At 58.1% G+C, this 16,616-nt stretch overlaps 2 protein-coding genes across 3 annotated transcripts; one reads left to right on the top strand and one right to left on the bottom strand.

Annotated features, from left to right (window-relative positions):
- Positions 1-3,279: 3,279 nt before the first annotated feature.
- RNASEH1 (ribonuclease H1) lies at positions 3,280-7,743 on the bottom strand. Of its 2 annotated transcripts, none has more exons than XR_013996477.1 (8): positions 7,520-7,743; positions 7,203-7,315; positions 6,274-6,435; positions 5,738-5,837; positions 5,512-5,566; positions 5,096-5,180; positions 4,450-4,594; positions 3,280-3,626 (listed from the first exon to the last, which is right to left on the bottom strand). XR_013996477.1 is itself a non-coding variant. In XM_081100637.1 (8 exons), the coding sequence occupies exons 1-8, from the start codon at positions 7,639-7,641 to the stop codon at positions 3,540-3,542; spliced, it is 849 nt and encodes a 282-aa protein (XP_080956763.1). In that variant the 5' UTR covers positions 7,642-7,743; the 3' UTR covers positions 3,280-3,539. The 2 variants fall into 2 exon arrangements, 1 of the variants encoding a protein (XP_080956763.1); XM_081100637.1 differs by having other exon boundaries at positions 4,450-4,574.
- A 222-nt stretch (positions 7,744-7,965) lies between these two features.
- Positions 7,966-14,389, top strand: RPS7 (ribosomal protein S7). Its single transcript, XM_081100636.1, has 8 exons — positions 7,966-8,976; positions 9,066-9,146; positions 9,340-9,419; positions 9,512-9,583; positions 10,539-10,682; positions 11,173-11,237; positions 13,884-14,034; positions 14,273-14,389. Exons 3-8 carry the CDS (start codon positions 9,345-9,347, stop codon positions 14,348-14,350), a joined length of 585 nt encoding a protein of 194 aa, XP_080956762.1. The 5' UTR covers positions 7,966-8,976; positions 9,066-9,146; positions 9,340-9,344; the 3' UTR covers positions 14,351-14,389.
- The last annotated feature ends 2,227 nt before the right edge of the window (positions 14,390-16,616 follow it).

Raw genomic sequence — 16,616 nt, 5'->3', positions numbered from 1 at the left:
CCGCAACCTTGGCCGATGGGGATGACTAACCCACAGAGCTCCCGGCCAGGGCCTCGGGAGCATTTCACAAGAGCTAGCAGGTCTTTGTTTGCTTAAGCCGCTCTGATTCCTGTCACCTCCCACAAAAGTGCCGGGTTAATAATAAGGTGAGGGCAGGGTGAACTCTCACCCTCTGGTTCAGCGCCCGGCGCCTGTGCGAGGCCCGTGGTGTGGGACCCGCGGCGCGTGCACACCCTGCAGTGTCCCCTGGGAGGAAGGGAGAGACATCGAGGAGAAAGCCATCGCTGGTGGCCTCCTGCACAGCCCCTGCTGGGGATGGAGCCTGAAACCTGGGCCTGAGCTCTGACGGGAGGGTTCGCTGTGAAGCACAGGCCCAGCTGTCCGGACGCAGGGTCAGCAGTGAGGGCCGCGGGTGACCACCCGGGGCAGTCCCGACCCTCCCGCCCTGCACAGCTGGCCAGCTCCCTGTGGGCACACAGACTGCAGGAGATGGCTGAGCGTCCCTGAAGCCATTCCTTTTGTGTCTGAAAATTCCAGTAGTACCGCTGTTCTTAGGAAAAGCCGCAGCATTTCGAAGGAAGAAACGCCCTGGCCAGTGCGGCTCAGTGGGGGAGCACTGTCCTATGCAGCCAAAGGCCCCTGGTTTGTCCCCGGTCAGGGCACATGCCCAGGGTTGTGGGCCCAGCCAAGGGAGAGGGAGAGAGATCGGGGGTGGGGGGTGGGCGCGGGGAGCGTATCAGTCTTCGCAAACAGCTGAAGTTTTGCTCAAGATTCCCAGAGGCATAAACAAGAAGCCGGTCTTCAGCTTTGTTTCTGACCAAACTGGTTCCGGCTGCTGAGCAGTCCCAGGGATTTCTCTGTGTTTAACACCTGTGCTGGACGGGAAGCAGAAACACGAACCCCAGCAACCGAAACGTGTGAGGACGAAATCTTCTTAGTAACAAAACCCCACAAGGATGTGTAAGTAAGACCCTGAAATCTGAGCTGCAAGATCGCTTTTCAGAAAGCAAATCTCACTCTGATGAAAAGCAAACTTGTACCGACATGACAAGCCCCAGCAGTCGGCACCCGCCGGAGGCCGGATGAGGGCACATTCGGGTCCTTTTCATCCTGCGGAGGGCTGGGTCGGACCTGGCTGGCACCCGGGCACCGGGCAGACCACATATGTAGCCCTGGCAATTCACCGTTACGTAGGAACAGTTACAACTTAAAAAAAAATTTTTTTTAATGTGTTTTTATTGACTTTAGAGAGAGAAAGGGTGAGGGAGAGAGAGAAACATCACTTGGTTGTCTCCCATACACACCCCAACCGGGGATGGAACCCGTCACCTGGGTATGTGCCCTGACTGGGAATTGAACCTGCGACCTTTCAGTGTATGGGGCGACGCTCCGACCCCCTGAGCCACATGGGCCAGGGTGGAACAGTTACAGCTTTTAAAGACCAAGATGTGCAAATCTTTAAAGTTTTCTTTGGCACTTCTTGATAAAAGCACTATGCAAGTTTCAAAAAATCTTTGACATAATCATTTATTTCTGTCTTTTCTAATTATCCTTTTACCATAGAAACATACAGAAAATGACACAAAACAAACATATAACTCACTGAATTATATGGTGGATACCCCTGTACCCCCAACCGGGTCAAGGATCGGAACTGGCAGATGTCCCCCCAGGGCTCCCCAGGCGTCCCTCCCTCCCTCCCTGTGGAACGAACCCTGGCTTCACAGAAATGACCGCTTGTGAGTCTGTGCGGCACTCGGCTCGGCTCCTTTCCCTAAAGGTGGTCTCCCTTGTCTCTGACTTACAGCCCCTCCTGCTCTCTGTGCAGGCCGTGTGAAGCCCCGGCCGAGGCCCTAGTGCAGCGGTTCTCAACCTGTGGGTCGCGACCCCTTTGGGGGTGGAATGACCCTTTCACAGGGGTCGCCTAAGACCATCGGAAAACACATCTATAATTACATATTGTTTTTGTGATTAATCACTATGCTTTCATTATGTTCAATTTGTCACAATGAAAATCCATCCTGCATATCAGATATTTACATGACGGTTCATAACAGTAGCAACATGACAGTTATGAAGTAGCCACGAAAACAATGTTATGGTTGGGGGTCACCACCACATGAGGAGCTGTGTGAAAGGGCCGCGGCGTTAGGAAGGTTGGGAACCGCTGTCCTAGTGTGTCCCGAGTCGGAGCTGGCGTCCGGGTGCTCACGGTGCCGCCGAGCGCTCTCCTCCGCCCTCGTGTGCCCTGCAGGTAGCAGCCGATCCAGAGGCCAGATGATCTAACCACGACCCTCAGTTCGGGGGCCGCCGCTCTAACCACTGAGCCCCGGCCAGGGCGGCTGGAGCAGTTTTAGAAGTTGCCTCCACACCCGCTTGGTTTCCCCGTGATGGAGTTCATGCGGGAAAGGCAGGCTCGATGCCAGGATCATTAACTCGGAAGGGGACCGATTAGGGTGTTGTACTTACTTGTATAGCACATGTGCGTGTGTGTGTCCTTGGCCTTCATGCAGACTGACCACTCCCACCAGCCCACGCTGGGTCCTGGCCTGGAGCCCACCTCTGTCTGTTCCCTGGACATCCCAGGGGTCTCCAGCGGGTTGCCTTGCCTCCACCCTGCCCCCTGCAGGCCGTTCTTGGTGCAGAAGCCCAGCTCCCATCACAGCCTGTGGCTCCCAGCACCTACCCCCCACCTCTTACACCCCACCCCCAGCCCAGGACCCTGCCTCCGGCGGCTCCCTGTGCCTCTGCTCCGCACACTTTTCCTGCAGGTGGGCTTGTGGGTCCCGCCCCTCCTCCTCGTGTCAGCCCAAATGCCATTCAACATCCAACTTTCCCGGCCACACCTGCAGGTGCAATTCTGCTTCCTGTCCCCTCCCAGCTCCCCCCCCCCCCCCACACACACACACACATGCTGGCCCTTCTCATCCCTCTTTATCTGTTATATTCCCACCTAGCACTTGCCTCCACGTGGCTTGTCTCCCGTAAGAACTCGAGCTCTGAAGGGGTTTTTCCTCCCCATTTGCTCACTGTCCTGCACCCAGAGCAGGCAGCCAGGACGTACTCGCCGCGGGAGCAGATATCCAGCATCCATCCGAGCGGCTGAGACGGCGGAACCAGGCGTGGGCTCCGCGGGGAGAGGCTGGGCTTGCTGAGGAGCCCGGCCCACCCCCATCCCTTCAGGTGTGACGTCAGGCAGCCCAGCCCGTGTGGACACCCACTGCCTTTCTCTGATCTGCACGCGGCCCCCCTGCCAAGACACGTGAGAAGATTCTGCACTGCTTGGCCAAGGTTTATTAGCGCCTCCTCAGGAGTCCAGTCCCAGCACTGTGTCCAGGCTGCAGCGAGAGCAATGGGAGCGCAGACGCCCAATCAAGCTGGCTCTCCAGGAAGTTTTATACCTCGGACCCATGACTGTGCAGGTCATCACGGGAGTCAGGACACCAGCTGCTCCTGAGTGGGCGTGGAAGGGTCTCTCCCCTCGTGCGGTCTCACTGCTCCCGCGGGAAGTGACCCGATGTCCCGGGGCGCATGGCCGCTCAGCCCTCCGCCTGCTTAGCTCCTTCTCTCGCCAGCCTGTCGGCCTCCTCGTTGCCTGCAAACCCCGAGTGACCAGGAACGTGCATCTGTGAAACAGAATTTCCCTTTTACTCCTGCATCCTCGTGGCAGCTCAACCTCTGGGAGCTGAGGAGGCGGCGCCCCGCCCGCCCCTCCCCTGCGGGCCACACCGCAGGGCTGATGCCTGCTGCACGTCCTGGACACACGGACACAGCTCCATCCTGACGCTCCCAGCCTGGACCTGCCTGTGCGTACTGCTCTTTCCCACGTACGATGGGTGTGTAAGCTTTCCAGGCAGAGCACGTGTGTGCACCAGGCGTGTGCACCAGGGTGTGTGCGCCAGGGCGGGTGCCCCGACACTCACAGCCCTGAACCCGTGGGAAGCCTGCCGTGTGTGTGAACACGGTTCACGCGCTATAGCAGGCTTCCCGCAGCGCCCACCCCCCCTCAGGTCCTGGCTGGCCCGCAGCGCAGGGGAGGGAGACGGGTGCTGTCCAACTTGCTCCCGGTTGTTTGAAAAAGTAATTTTAACAAAACTCATCTCTCATAAAAAAAATACTTCCCTTTTGGAAAGATAGTCTTCTTACTAAGGTCTCATCGAACAGTTTAACACAATTATTTTTTAAAATTATTAAAATTATTTATTTTTTTAATATATTTTTATTGATTTCAGAGAGGAAGGAAGAGGGAGAAAGAGACAGAAACATCAATGATGAGAGAGAATCATTGATTGGCTGCCGCCTGCACGCCCTCACTGGGGATGGAGCCCACAACCCGGGCCTGGGCCCTGACCGGGAATCGTACCGGGGACCCTTCAGTCCGCAGGCTGACACTCTATCCACCAACCCAAACTGGCCAGAGCTTAACAAAATTATTATGAAGACACTCACCCACTGGATGTCCACGCCCTGGACAAGCCTGTCCAGCTCCATGAAGTCCTCCTTGTTGGTCACCACCTTCCCGGCGCTCGTCCTCCATCCGTTCTCCTTCCAGCCCTGGACCCAGCTGGTGATGCCTGGAAGACACGCCTCCAGACTAGGAGCCGTGGATGAACTGCCTCTTCCTCGCCCACCTGTATTCTGAGCAGCACCCTGGCCTTCCTCTCCTCCCGGCCCGCGGGCCTGAAGCCCTCCCTCTCCTCCGATTCTAACCGCACTCGGCCTACACCTCTCAGCCCGGGACGTCACCTCCTCCAGGAAGCACCCCAACCTCAGCATTGCTCCCTGTGCTCCCACAGTTTCCCAAGAAGCCGCCAGCACGCCATCCTGTCACTCACACGGGGAGCCTCCAGGGCCCCGAGCAGGGCCTCACCTGTGTCCTGCCCTGGCTCTAGTCCCGGCAAAGAGACCCTGTGGCAAACCCTGGAGCAGCTGACCTGGGTCCCAGACCCGCACCCTTCCCTTCAGATCTGAAAAACCTAATGCAGCCCCACTGACATGAGGGCCCCCCCGATACAGTGCCCCCCCAAAAGGGAAGGAAATACCTATTTCCCGGCAAATTTACTAGAAAACCCAGAAGGAAGACGTGAAAGCTCACCGTTGATGGTAAACATGCTGTCTGTGTACAGAACCAGCTTCGTGATGTTCTGGGCCCGGGCTTGCTCTATGGCTTTGCAGGCTGCCTTGAAGAGAGAGGTCGGTCGTCAACACGGAGCCTGCTCAGCTCCCGACAGACAGACGCTCAGGGACTTCAGACGCAGCGTCCCTTTCCTGTGCGGACTGTGATGCTCACATTCCCACGTGAGATAATGCTACGTACACAATGCCGCTTACACACCTATTGGACATGTCCCATCATTTTTCTAGAAAAGCCCTATCCTTCATCACTGTCACCAGCCCACACAGCTCCTCTGGACTCCGTCTCACACACAGAGCAGAAAGTGCGTTACGTTCATAGTCGATGCTACAAGAACACGCCCGTACATTGTTACGGAAAACCATCTGGTAACTTACATGAATTTCTGCTCTTTGGTTTGTCTGTCGCCCAGGAAGTCTAATGCCCACATTTCTGGTTTCAAAATAGTAGAGAAAAAAATAAAGTTATAAGCATAGATGTTCTAATTTGACCTACGAAAGGCTTGCACGAAAGCAGCCTTTAGGAATCAGGCCAACCCGTGGACGGTTCAGAACGTGGCCTGGCGAGGCCTGCAGCCCAGCCCCCGCTGCGCGGTTCACTCACAAAGGGTGGCCGGGCCCCCAGTACACGCCGATGCCCGCGCGCGCTCGCCGGCGCCCATTGCAGCTGCAGCAGCCGTCCGTGTAGACGACGACGTACTCGCCTGGAGATGGAAGCTCAGTGAGTGCCTGCCTCCCGGGAAACCGAAACTCACCCACAGGTTTACTACGGGGGAGCTCGAGTTTCCACGTAAAATGCCCTTTTGGCTAAGAATGAGAACGTTACACATCAGCTCCAACTTCCCCCATTAAAAAGGGGGAAGAGTGTTTATACATACAGTTTCATTATACATTAAAATAAGAAATCTGCCCTGACCGGTTTGGCTCAGTGGAGAGAGCGTTGGCCTGGGGACTCAAGGGTCCCAGGTTAGATTCCGGTCAAGGGCAGGTGCCAGGTTGCAGGCTTGATCCCCAGTGTGGGGCCTGCAGGAGGCAGCTGATCAAGGATTCTCTCTCATCATTGATGTTTCCATCTCTCTCTCCCTTCCTCTCCGAAACCAATACAAACATATTAAACACAAACAAACAAGCAAGACACACCCATGTAAGAGAACGTGTCCTTGCCCACCGGAGGGGCTGCCTCCCCGGCCTGCTTCACATGCTTTGCCTGCGGCTCCCCGTTCTCCTCCGCTGCGGCCAGGGGCTCCCGGCATCGCTTGCTGGCTCTCACTTGTGATTCTTGCACGAGCTTATCTTCCTGCCCTGAAAGACGGGGTCGGCTCAGAAGCCGGAAACAACGAACCCGACACACAGTGACTAAGAATCCGCAGTTCAGCGAGCCCTCCAGTGTCGCTAACACCGAGTCAGACCTAAGTGCCCTCTGTATGTGGCCCCGTAAAGAGGAAAGGACTCTGATGTCCTGTGAAATTATTCTAAACCCACGACAAGCTGACGAGGACCACGTGAAGGTGAGAGCAAAGCTTCTGTTAAACATGAACCTGGTTTGGATGGATCAGAGAGACACAACCGGTTATGAACCCGCTGGGATCACAGAGTGAAAATCTCAGGGGCTCTTCCCCAGAAAAAACAAAGTCCAAAGTTTTGTATGGAAACTAGAGAACTAGGCTGTGGCACCTGGGAGGGGAGAGGCCGGGCACAGTTACAGGGGCACCTGGGAGGGGAGAGGCCGGGCACAGTTACAGGGGCACCTGGGAGGGGAGAGGCAGGGCACAGTTACAGGGGCATCTGGGAGGGGAGAGGCCGGGCACAGTTACAGGGGCACCTGGGAGGGGAGAGGCCGGGCACAGTTACAGGGGCATCTGGGAGGGGAGAGGCCGGGCACAGTTACAGGGGCACCTGGGAGGGGAGAGGCAGGGCACAGTTACAGGGGCATCTGGGAGGGGAGAGGCCGGGCACAGTTACAGGGGCACCTGGGAGGGGAGAGGCCGGGCACAGTTACAGGGGCATCTGGGAGGGGAGAGGCCGGGCACAGGCGAAGGTGACAGTGATGTGATGTGCGTGGGGACTACCTGTCGATCCAGGGCTCCCCGAGTTCCTGACGAAGGCCCAGGCTTCCTCTTCGGTGGCAAACTTCTTGAACCGGGCGGCGGGGAAGCGGTCCACCTGCGCTCTGCACTCGTTCCTGGAACAGAGGCGACGTCACTCCCCCCCGCCCGGCATCACTGTGCCCCTAGGTGGTGCTTCCCGGGGCGGGCAGCGGGCAGCCACGCCTGCCTGCAGGGTCACCGAGCGCACACAGCACGTGCCTCCCCGACGCCCAGCACCGCTCAGCCCTGGGGTCTCCGACAACCAGCCCGGTAACCACTTCCGGGGCGGCGGCGCTCACCAGGTCAGGAAGACCCCGGCCTTGCGGCCCCTCCTCACGGCGTAGAACATGCCGAGCCCGCGGCTGCCGCAGCGCACGGCGGCCAGAGCGACTCTGTGCACCGCGCCCAGGAGCCGGGTCATCGCTCGCTCCCGGGCCCGGGCCGGACCCCTGGCCCTCGGCTCCGCGCCGCCATCGCGCGGAACAAACTCCCGGCGGCGGCGCGGGGAGATGACGTCAATCCGAGTGGCAGGCTCGGTGGGCGGGGCCTGGAACCGAGCGCTCCTCTGGTTCGTCGGTTTCCGGGATGTCACTGAGAAAGTGAGGTCGGGGGGCAGGTCCCGGGGCGGGGCGGAGCCTGGATCTAGGGCGGTGTGGGGGGCGGGGCCACACGGAGGGCGGAGCCTACGGAGGGGCGCGGTCTAGGGCGGTTGGTTTGCGCGGGGGTGTGGGCGGGGCCCGGGAGCGGTGAGCGGGGCCTGGCATCCTCCGGGCTGGGACGCCGATGGGGTTGTAAATGAGAGGGGGTATCCGAGGGGCTTAGCGAAGGTGCTGGGTGACAGCTGCCCCCCGCCCCACAATGTGATCGCGGGGTCACACCTACTTAGGAGCCGCTTCTCCAAGTGAATTGCTGGCTCCGCGCCTTTATCACAGAGACCACTTGTATTTAAAACTTAAAACAGGGGAACGGGGCGGTGAGAACTTCCTGTGAAATATGTTCATTAAAGTGCAGATTTTAGTCTGCACATTACATGTTTTATTAAATTTGAATAATGTCTTTGAAATGGACATTTATGCTTTTTAACTGCTAATTATTGGTTCTAAAATAATGAATTACAACGGATCATGGTAGGGGTATCGCTAAGAAAACTCGTTGGCGGGAGAAGGGTGTTAACAGCTCTGGGTGTCCAATGCGCTGGGAGCGCCCCGCCCCGTCCTTCCATCCGCACTCCCAGGTTTCCGCTAGTCATCTGGGTGGTCTGACCAGTCTGCCCTTCAGCCTGAGTAGCGGTAGAAAATGCCCCCCTGGTAGCCCATGGGACGTGGGGAAATTACTGAGCTAAGGGCATTTTAACTGCAATCTTCCAGGGGCAGTGTTCTTTCGTTATCTATTTAACCGATTTAAGTGATGACCCTACAGGTGGTCAGCAATGGTGCCCCTACAGGGACCTGTTAACAAGAACGATGCCAGCACAAGTGTGACGCCTGAGGATGCCGCACCCAGGCTTGTCAAGTAACTCTGCAGACCTCAGTCCCCACCTGCGAGCGGGGCTGAGCTCCTGGGTGCAAGGACACCTGCACTGTCCTGGAGGCCTAAGGAGAACTCGCTGTGGACACACCGGAGCGCCAAGCAGTAGCCGTGCAGAAGCGTGTGTGGGAGTCGCCTCCCGGCTGCTCTCCTGTCCTCCGGTCCCTGAGCTGGGAACCCACACGCACCGACTGCAGGTCCCAGCGGAACTTACCAGCCGTGCGAATTGGTGAGTGTTACTGGCGCACCGGACCCCGGAGCCTTTTCCCGGACTCTCTAGGCTCCCGCCCTGTCTCAGTGTTTCTTCCGGTCCTTTAGCTCCGCCTCTTCCTTTTCGCCGCCGAGATTTGACGAGCTCTCGCGAGACCCAGGCCTCTTCTCAGGCCGGCGCTCACCCAAGTAAGTGTGGGGCCTTCTGTGCGCGCGAGCTTTTCTACCGATTTCGAGCGGGATACGCTTTGGAGGCAGCTCTGGAGCGGCGGGCCCTGCTCGCCGGGTGGGGATACGGCGGATAACGCGGCGTGGGCCCCCCGATGGCGCGCGCGGGGACCCGGGGACCCGCTCCGCCTCGAGCGCTCTCTGTTTCCAACAGGAGCCATGTTCAGTTCCAGCGCCAAGATCGTGAAGCCCAATGGCGAGAAGCCAGACGAGTTCGAGTCCGGCATCTCCCAGGTGAGACGCGGAGCGCGCCGGCGCGGGCCCGGCGGGCGGTGGGGACGGAGACCCGGCGGCGGGTCGCTGAGGTCGCCCCTCTCCCTCCCTAGGCCTTGCTGGAGCTGGAGATGAACTCGGACCTCAAGGCCCAGCTGCGGGAGCTGAACATCACCGCGGCCAAGGTAAGGCCACGCGGCGTGCGTCTCCCGGTGTCGGCCCCGGCGCAGGGGCGGGAGCCCGGGGTCCCCGGAGGGCTGTACCCCAGCGCGGGGGGTGGGTGTGCGGCCTGTCCCACCCCTTGGCTCAGGTTTGCCCCTGGGCTCCCTACCCGGCGGCAGCGTTTCCGCTTTTACTCGCAAAGCCGTCGTCCTCGGCGCGCGTGCTCCGCGCGCCGGCGATGGGGGGCTTTCGGACGCGTGTCTCGCATAGTTTCGAGCCTGCAGAGCAGAGCCAGCCCGTGGTTGTTGGCAGCACGTCAAACGTAGTTGCCCGCCGTGGGCTGTTAGCTGCGCTGCGCTCATAGCCCGGCGGTCCCCGCACGTGTGAGGCAGGACTGACAGCGGCCATGGGACGGCTGCAAAGTGGCCGGAGAAGGGCCTCAGGAGTCAGGACTCCGGTCTGACAGTGCACGCCGCACCTGAGCGTGCACCGTGGAGGCTCTCAACTTATACTGTGGATTTGTCTGTCTTTTTTTTTTATTATTTAAATTCTTTGTTGTTTAAAGTATTGCACATGTCCCCTTTTCCCCCATTGACCTCTCCCCGGCCGCTCCCGCCCCCCAGCACAGGCCCTCGCCCCCCTAGTGTCTGTGTCCGTGGTCACGCTCATGTGCACGCACAGGTCCTTTGGTGGATCTCTTACCCCCTTCCCCGCCTTCCCTCTGAGGTTGGACGGTCTGTTGTGTTCATGTTGGTCATTATATTCCACAAACGGGTGGGATCGTGTGATGTTTATCTTTCTCCGACTGGCCTATTTCGCTTCGCATAACGCTCTCCGTGTCCACCCGTGCTGTTGCGAATGGTGAGGGCTCCTTTTTTCAGCAGCAATGGTAGTAATCCATTGTGTGGACGGACCACAGGTTTTAACCCACTCATCTGCTGATGGCACTTAGGCTGATTCCGGATTTGTCTTTTTTAGGAAATTGAAGTTGGTGGCGGTCGGAAAGCTATTATCATCTTCGTCCCAGTTCCTCAACTCAAGTCTTTCCAGAAAATCCAGGTCCGGCTGGTACGCGAGCTGGAGAAGAAGTTCAGTGGGAAGCACGTGGTCTTCATCGCTCAGGTACCTACCTGTGTGCCCTGGAAGGTTCTGTGACGTGAGCTCCGCTAAGATCATGCGTGTTTGGGCTGTGTGGGCACTTGGAGTGATTCAGGTAACCCTGTTGTAAATGTAGAGAAACCGGTGCAGATGGTAGAGAGCCGGGGAAGCTGTGCTTGTGGCGGGTTAAAGGGGTGAAGTACACTTGCTGTTAATGTTCAAATGGCGGAAACATAGTTGCTTAAACGAAGGCACCTGAGCCAGGATTTCTCTGCCTGAGAATCACTTGCCTGAAGCTCACGCTGTGCAGGTGAGGCAGGTGGTGGGGCGGGGGGACGCTGAGGACCGGCTGTAGGAAAGGGGACGGGAGGGTTTCTCAGGAACTTGCTGGTCTGGGTGGCTTGGCTTTCTCAGAGTTTGGGTTCTGTCCTGTGTCTGTTTTTAAAGCAGTTTGACAGTTTCTCTGACAATGTAAGGTCCTGTTGCTGCCGCTGCATAACTTTTTCCCTTGCAGAGGAGGATTCTGCCCAAGCCAACCCGGAAAAGCCGAACAAAGAATAAGCAGAAGCGTCCCAGGAGGTGGGTCTGGTGTCGGCCTCGCTGGGCTGTTGCAGGAAGAGCTGGGGAGGCTTCTGCAGTCACGTCACCTGGGCTTGGTAGTGAGTGACTGGTTTCCTCGGCAACGGGAGGTGCAGAGTTTGTGGTTTGGAGGAATGACAGGTGCGGCGTGGTTGGGACCCTGGTCACGGCTGTCACACAAGATGGAGGTGGTATCCTTGGCTCTTGGGCAAAGGAGGGACAGGGAAGGGGCCCTTCGTTCAGGGCACACCCCACAGTGGGGGTGGCCCGGCCCTGTCGCCTTTGCTTTCTATCTTTGCTGTGAATTAAGGTAAATTCGCCTTTTCTGGTGACATGCTCATGAGCTTGATTGCCTGGGTTCTCTGTGTGACTCAGGACAGTGGACGCGACGCGCCTTTGGTCGAAGTCTCTGGTTTCACAGGCTGGAGGGTTGGCCCGCAGCCTGCTCTGCCAGATGGGCCTTCAGTGTGTAGTTTGTATTATTCCATCCCTGATCACAGGGTGGGGAGGAAAGGTTTGTTTAATTGTTAAAGTAAGTAGTTAAAAAAAAACCTGGGAAAATAATAAAAAGTAGGTACAAAAGTCAAGGTGGGAGACAGGCACGGCCTGGAGAGCTGGTCCATGGCGGCTGTCACAGTGCAGGGGCCTGGGGGTGGTGAGGCCCCGCCTTGTGTCTGGAGGTAGGACCAGGTGGGACTCCAGGGCGTGGGCTGATGCACTTCCTGCCCCACATCGGGTGGGAGCAGCTGGGAAGGCAGGTGTGGGTTTTCTGGGGCTTGAATTATAGAGTTCGGTCCTTTGAGCTTGTCCTTGGGCAGCTTTAGTGTCGTAAGAATTCAGGAATTTGCATGCTCTCCCTCCTGGGAGCCTGCCACCTCCCCTCTCAGGTGTGCGTTGCCTAGGGTCCTGAGACCTGCTGCCGGGGCGGGTGGGGGGGTGACGGGCAGCGGCAGCTCATCCCGGCCTCTCCCCGGAAACTGTCTCCAAGGCCCGTTTTCTCTGGCTTTTCTGAGCCAAAGCCGCCCGCCGGGGCTCCCCTGTTGCTCCTCCTCAGCCTTCCTCGGTCCCTGCCCAGCTCTCACCAGGACACGCTCAGTGGAAAAACAGAAGTCCAGGAATGGTTCCTGTGCCTAGCTAGTTTGCAAGAGGTCAGATCGAGATTATCAAGAGCATTTAGTTTGTTAATCGTGACACCTTAGTGGTTTGTGATCTCAGCTCTGAGCACAAAAACAGACCCTTGGCTTTGCGCCCAGCTGAGGACCTGGCTCCCGGACCTGCTGCCTTCACTCTCCTCTTTGCAGACTGCGGTCCCACGGCCTCGGGTGGCGACTGTCCTGACAGACCCAGTTCTCGCCCAGCCGGCCCCCCTGCTTTCAGATGTGCTTCCTGCTTCGGGGGTCCTCTTTCTCTTACAGATTCAGTGCTGAGGGTTACATGTTGTTTGGCTTTAATCTGTAGCAAAGTGTCAAACATTTCTTGCTGATGCAGCTCAGTCGCTGGTTGGTGGTTATCAAAGTTGTGTTGCTGTGGCCGCCCCTTTGAAGAGAAATTAGACAGCGTTGGAGTCTGAGATGCCTTTTTAAAAACGTTTGTTGATTTTAGAGAGCGAGACATTCGTTGCGCTTATTCGTGCATTCAGTGGTTGATTCGCATGTGCCGTGACCGCGATGGAACCCCATGGTGTATGGGGGCGATGCTCTAACCCTGAGCTACCGGCACCAGCCAGTGTTTGATTCCATCTGATTTGTCTGAAAGGGAATAATGACGGATTTCCATGTTTGAGCGCCTGCCCCGCCCCGTGAGAACCATGTGCTCTAAGGGGCAGCGGTGGTTAGTGAAGCCGACTGTCTTGTCTGTCCCTGAAGGTGATGGAGGCCGTGGAGGATGCTCTGTGGCCGTGTCACAGTGAGACCCTGGCAGTCCCTGGGAGCCACTGGAAAGCCTTCCCTGCGTGTGGGGCCTCCAGGCGGGCATGGCACCGGCTGATCCGGGGACAGGGCCCTAGACACCCCCTAGGGCACAGGAGCTCTGTCAGCCAGAGCAGTACCGCCACCTGCACCGCCTGGTGGTGCCTCCAAGGGTGGGAGTCATTGACCTGTTGTCAGCAGCCCATGGGCTGCGAAGGTGACACGTTGTCAGGGGCAGCAGGGTCCATGGCGGTTTGGGGGGGTGTGACGGGTTGGAAGTTGGGGGGCCTCAGGGGCCGCTGTCCTAGAGCTGGTAGAAGTCTCTGGGGGTGGGATGTGGCCTCGAGTGATCGTTGAGAACGAGGGTTAGGGTGGTGAGAGGCCGCGGGAGCTCCTGCAGGGCCTTTGGTGGGTAAACGTGATCACGTGGGCGCGACAGCTGAGGAGGCCTACGATGGGTGTGAGTCCTCGCCCCTTCCCGGGAGCTTCACTTGCCGAGGCTTGGTTTACCAGGTGGCATCTCACACCGACCTTGCAAATGCATTAGTAGGTGGTTGTCACCCTCCTGGTTTGGCTGCGGCCCTGGTCGCGGTATTCGGTGTCGGGAGCGTGTTTGGAAACGGGTGCAGGTGTGGTTTGGGGGAACCTGACACCTGCCCTTCAGGCTGTGACTTGCAGAGGTGCCCTCGGCCTAGCGGAGCGCCGCCGCCCCTGGACCCTCACTACCCCTGTCCTTTAGCCGCACGCTGACCGCTGTGCACGACGCCATCCTGGAGGACCTGGTCTTCCCGAGCGAGATCGTGGGCAAGAGGATCCGCGTGAAGCTGGACGGCAGCCGGCTCATCAAGGTGCATCTGGACAAAGCGCAGCAGAACAACGTGGAGCACAAGGTGCGGCCGCCGGGGGCGGGGTGGGGGCGGCACCGCGGGCGGCGGCGTGAGGCTCTCGGCAGGCCCTGCCCTGGGCGGCATTGTGTGCCGGGTCTGCCTCGTTCTAGCGCGGGGCTGTTTGGGGTGTCAGGAAACGGGAAGTGACTGCTTCCAGGGTTCGGCTTCAGTGAGGTGGTGCATGGGGGACAAGGGGGCAGTAGGAGAGTTTGTTATTTTTGACGAGTTTTTTTTCTTGAAGGTTGAAACTTTTTCCGGTGTCTATAAGAAGCTCACGGGCAAGGACGTTAATTTTGAATTCCCAGAGTTCCAGCTGTAAAGGAAAATGACTAAATAAAATGCATTCTTATGTTGTTTAGAGGCGGTGTCGCTCCCTCCTTGGGTTTCAGGCCCGGCGGGGGGCGGGGGGTGGGAGGCGACCAGCAGTGCTGACCGCGCACAGTCAGGGGCGGCCGGGCTTGAGTGGCTCCTGTGAGAGGCGGGCAGTGTCGAGCTGAGCTGCGTGACCGAGACAGGCTTTTCCACACACAGTCTGATGAGAAAGTGTGTTTGCTAATTTTCTTCGGTGGTTAAAAAGCATACAAGCTTCACATCTTCGGCATTGTCACATGTGCAGCTCAGTAGCATTGAGCACATTTCGGTGTCCTGGCCAGACCTCCGCCCTGTTGGTCGAGTAGAACTGAACCAGACTCATTGAGCCCTCCCTCCCCCTCCCCCCCTCCCCCAGGGCCGCGCGTGTCCATGTGGGCTTCACGTGGGGTCTCACGTGGTCTTGGAAGGTCAGGTGTGCGGGTGAGATGGGGTTTCACCTGAGGTGTGAACAGGCCAGTGAGCTGCTGGGTTTCTTGGTTTTCTCCAGGCCTCGGGGCCGGTGGGGGGAAGCAGGGGCCTGGTCCTGTTTGCCAGGGGCTTCTAGGATCTAAGCCGAGAGCCAAGGGCCAGTGAGGCCAGGCTCCTCGGGATGAGCATCCGCTGCACGTTAGGGCTTCCCCTCAGCTGCCAGCCGCCATCGTCAACGCCTGGCATGACACCCAGGCCACCTGGTCCTGTGTCCAGAGAGACCAGCTGAGCGGGCACACAGGCTGGGACTCTAGTCCGCACTGGGGCGGGAGCGGGCCTCGTGTTGCTCTGCGCTTGCAGGAGCTGGAGGAAGGAAGCCCTCCCGTTGGAGGGGCCATGGGGCATGTCCTAAAGGGCAGTGTCCCGGGGACCGGACTCCAGGCCGGATCTCCAGTGAGATTCCACCCAGAGTCCGGCCTGCGCTGTCCAGACGCCTCCCTTATCCCTGAGGAATGTAAACCGACCGGAGGCTCAGATTCTCCTCCCACTGGACGTGGCCTCGGAGGGTCAGGTCACGAGGGGAAAGGCCTTCACCAATGGCCAGGACTGGAGAGCTAGGAATGAGCTGAGGGGAAGGAGAAGCACCATGATTCCTGATGACTGGTGTTCAGTTGTGAGGCACAGTAAACGCGTCACAGCCTAGACAGTCCCAACTGCAATCGAAACAGGCAGCCTAAGAACCAGGTGGTCATGGTTCCATTCCCAGGCAGGGCACATCCCCAGTAGGAGGCAGCTGATCAATTACTCTCACTGATGTTTCTATCTCCCTCTGAAATCAATAAAAATATTTTTAAAGAATTTTGCATCTGTAGATGGAATCTCAGTGGGAGGGTGGGTGGTGGGAGGTGAGCAGCCCATGGACACAGACAATAGGGTGGTGAGTGGGGGGTGGGGCGGGCTGGACGGGGTCAGTGGGGAAAGGGACATGTAATACCTTCTACAATAAAGATCTTTAAGGTGTTTGCATCTCTTATCCTGTGGGTTACGGTCCATAGTTGGGTTTGCACTGCCTTCGTGTGGCTTTAGTTTTGGGGTAACACCAACCTCCTGGGTGGATGGCTAAGTGCTCTCCCATGTGCTGGGAGAGGAAGCAGAGTTGGTGTTAGTTTTCCTTAAGTGTTCGGTGGGATTCTGAAACCACCTGCCTGTCGCTTCGGGGAGTCCTGAATCCAGCTCCCTGGGGGGGCAGGAGGCGTGACGCCTCCCCCCATGTTGGGCCTGTGGTGGCTCTGTTTCCTCTGCGTTGTCCTGTGTGCGGGTGCTGCCGATGGTTTAATAAAGAGTCCCCTCTCCTGGGTCCTGTGAGGTGCGTGGAACTTGTCAGGCTTCACGTCTGTGATTTGTTATGACTTCCCTTTCCAGTCGAATAAACAACTTTGAAGCCAGCTTTCCGTGACCATCTCCTATGCATCTTTCTTAAAGAAGCCTCGCCCCCTTGTGTAAGGGGAGCCGCCCAGCCCCCCACAACACGCGTCGGGGGCATGGGTTGCCTTCTCATGGATGCACAAGGAGTGAGCTGGGGCCACCTCGGGGTGGGTCTGGACCAGCCCTCAGGCTTTGCTGTGAAGCCCCACGTGGGACAAAGGAAACATCCACGTTAGTTTTTGTCTGAGGGACACCATGGCCGTGGCCACTCGCCTGTGCTTCCCTGACTTCCAAAAGGCGTTTTATTTTGTTATTATTGTTAGGTATGTTTGCATGGATTTCAGAGAGAGACGGAGTGAGGGATAGAAACCAATGACGAG

The sequence above is a fragment of the Myotis nattereri genome (genome assembly GCF_964212035.1).
Source record: "Myotis nattereri genome assembly, chromosome: 10".
Classification (NCBI taxonomy): Eukaryota; Metazoa; Chordata; class Mammalia; order Chiroptera; family Vespertilionidae; genus Myotis; species Myotis nattereri.
The sequence above is the reverse complement of the archived record's forward strand: the minus strand, read 5'-3'. Positions and strand labels throughout refer to the sequence as shown.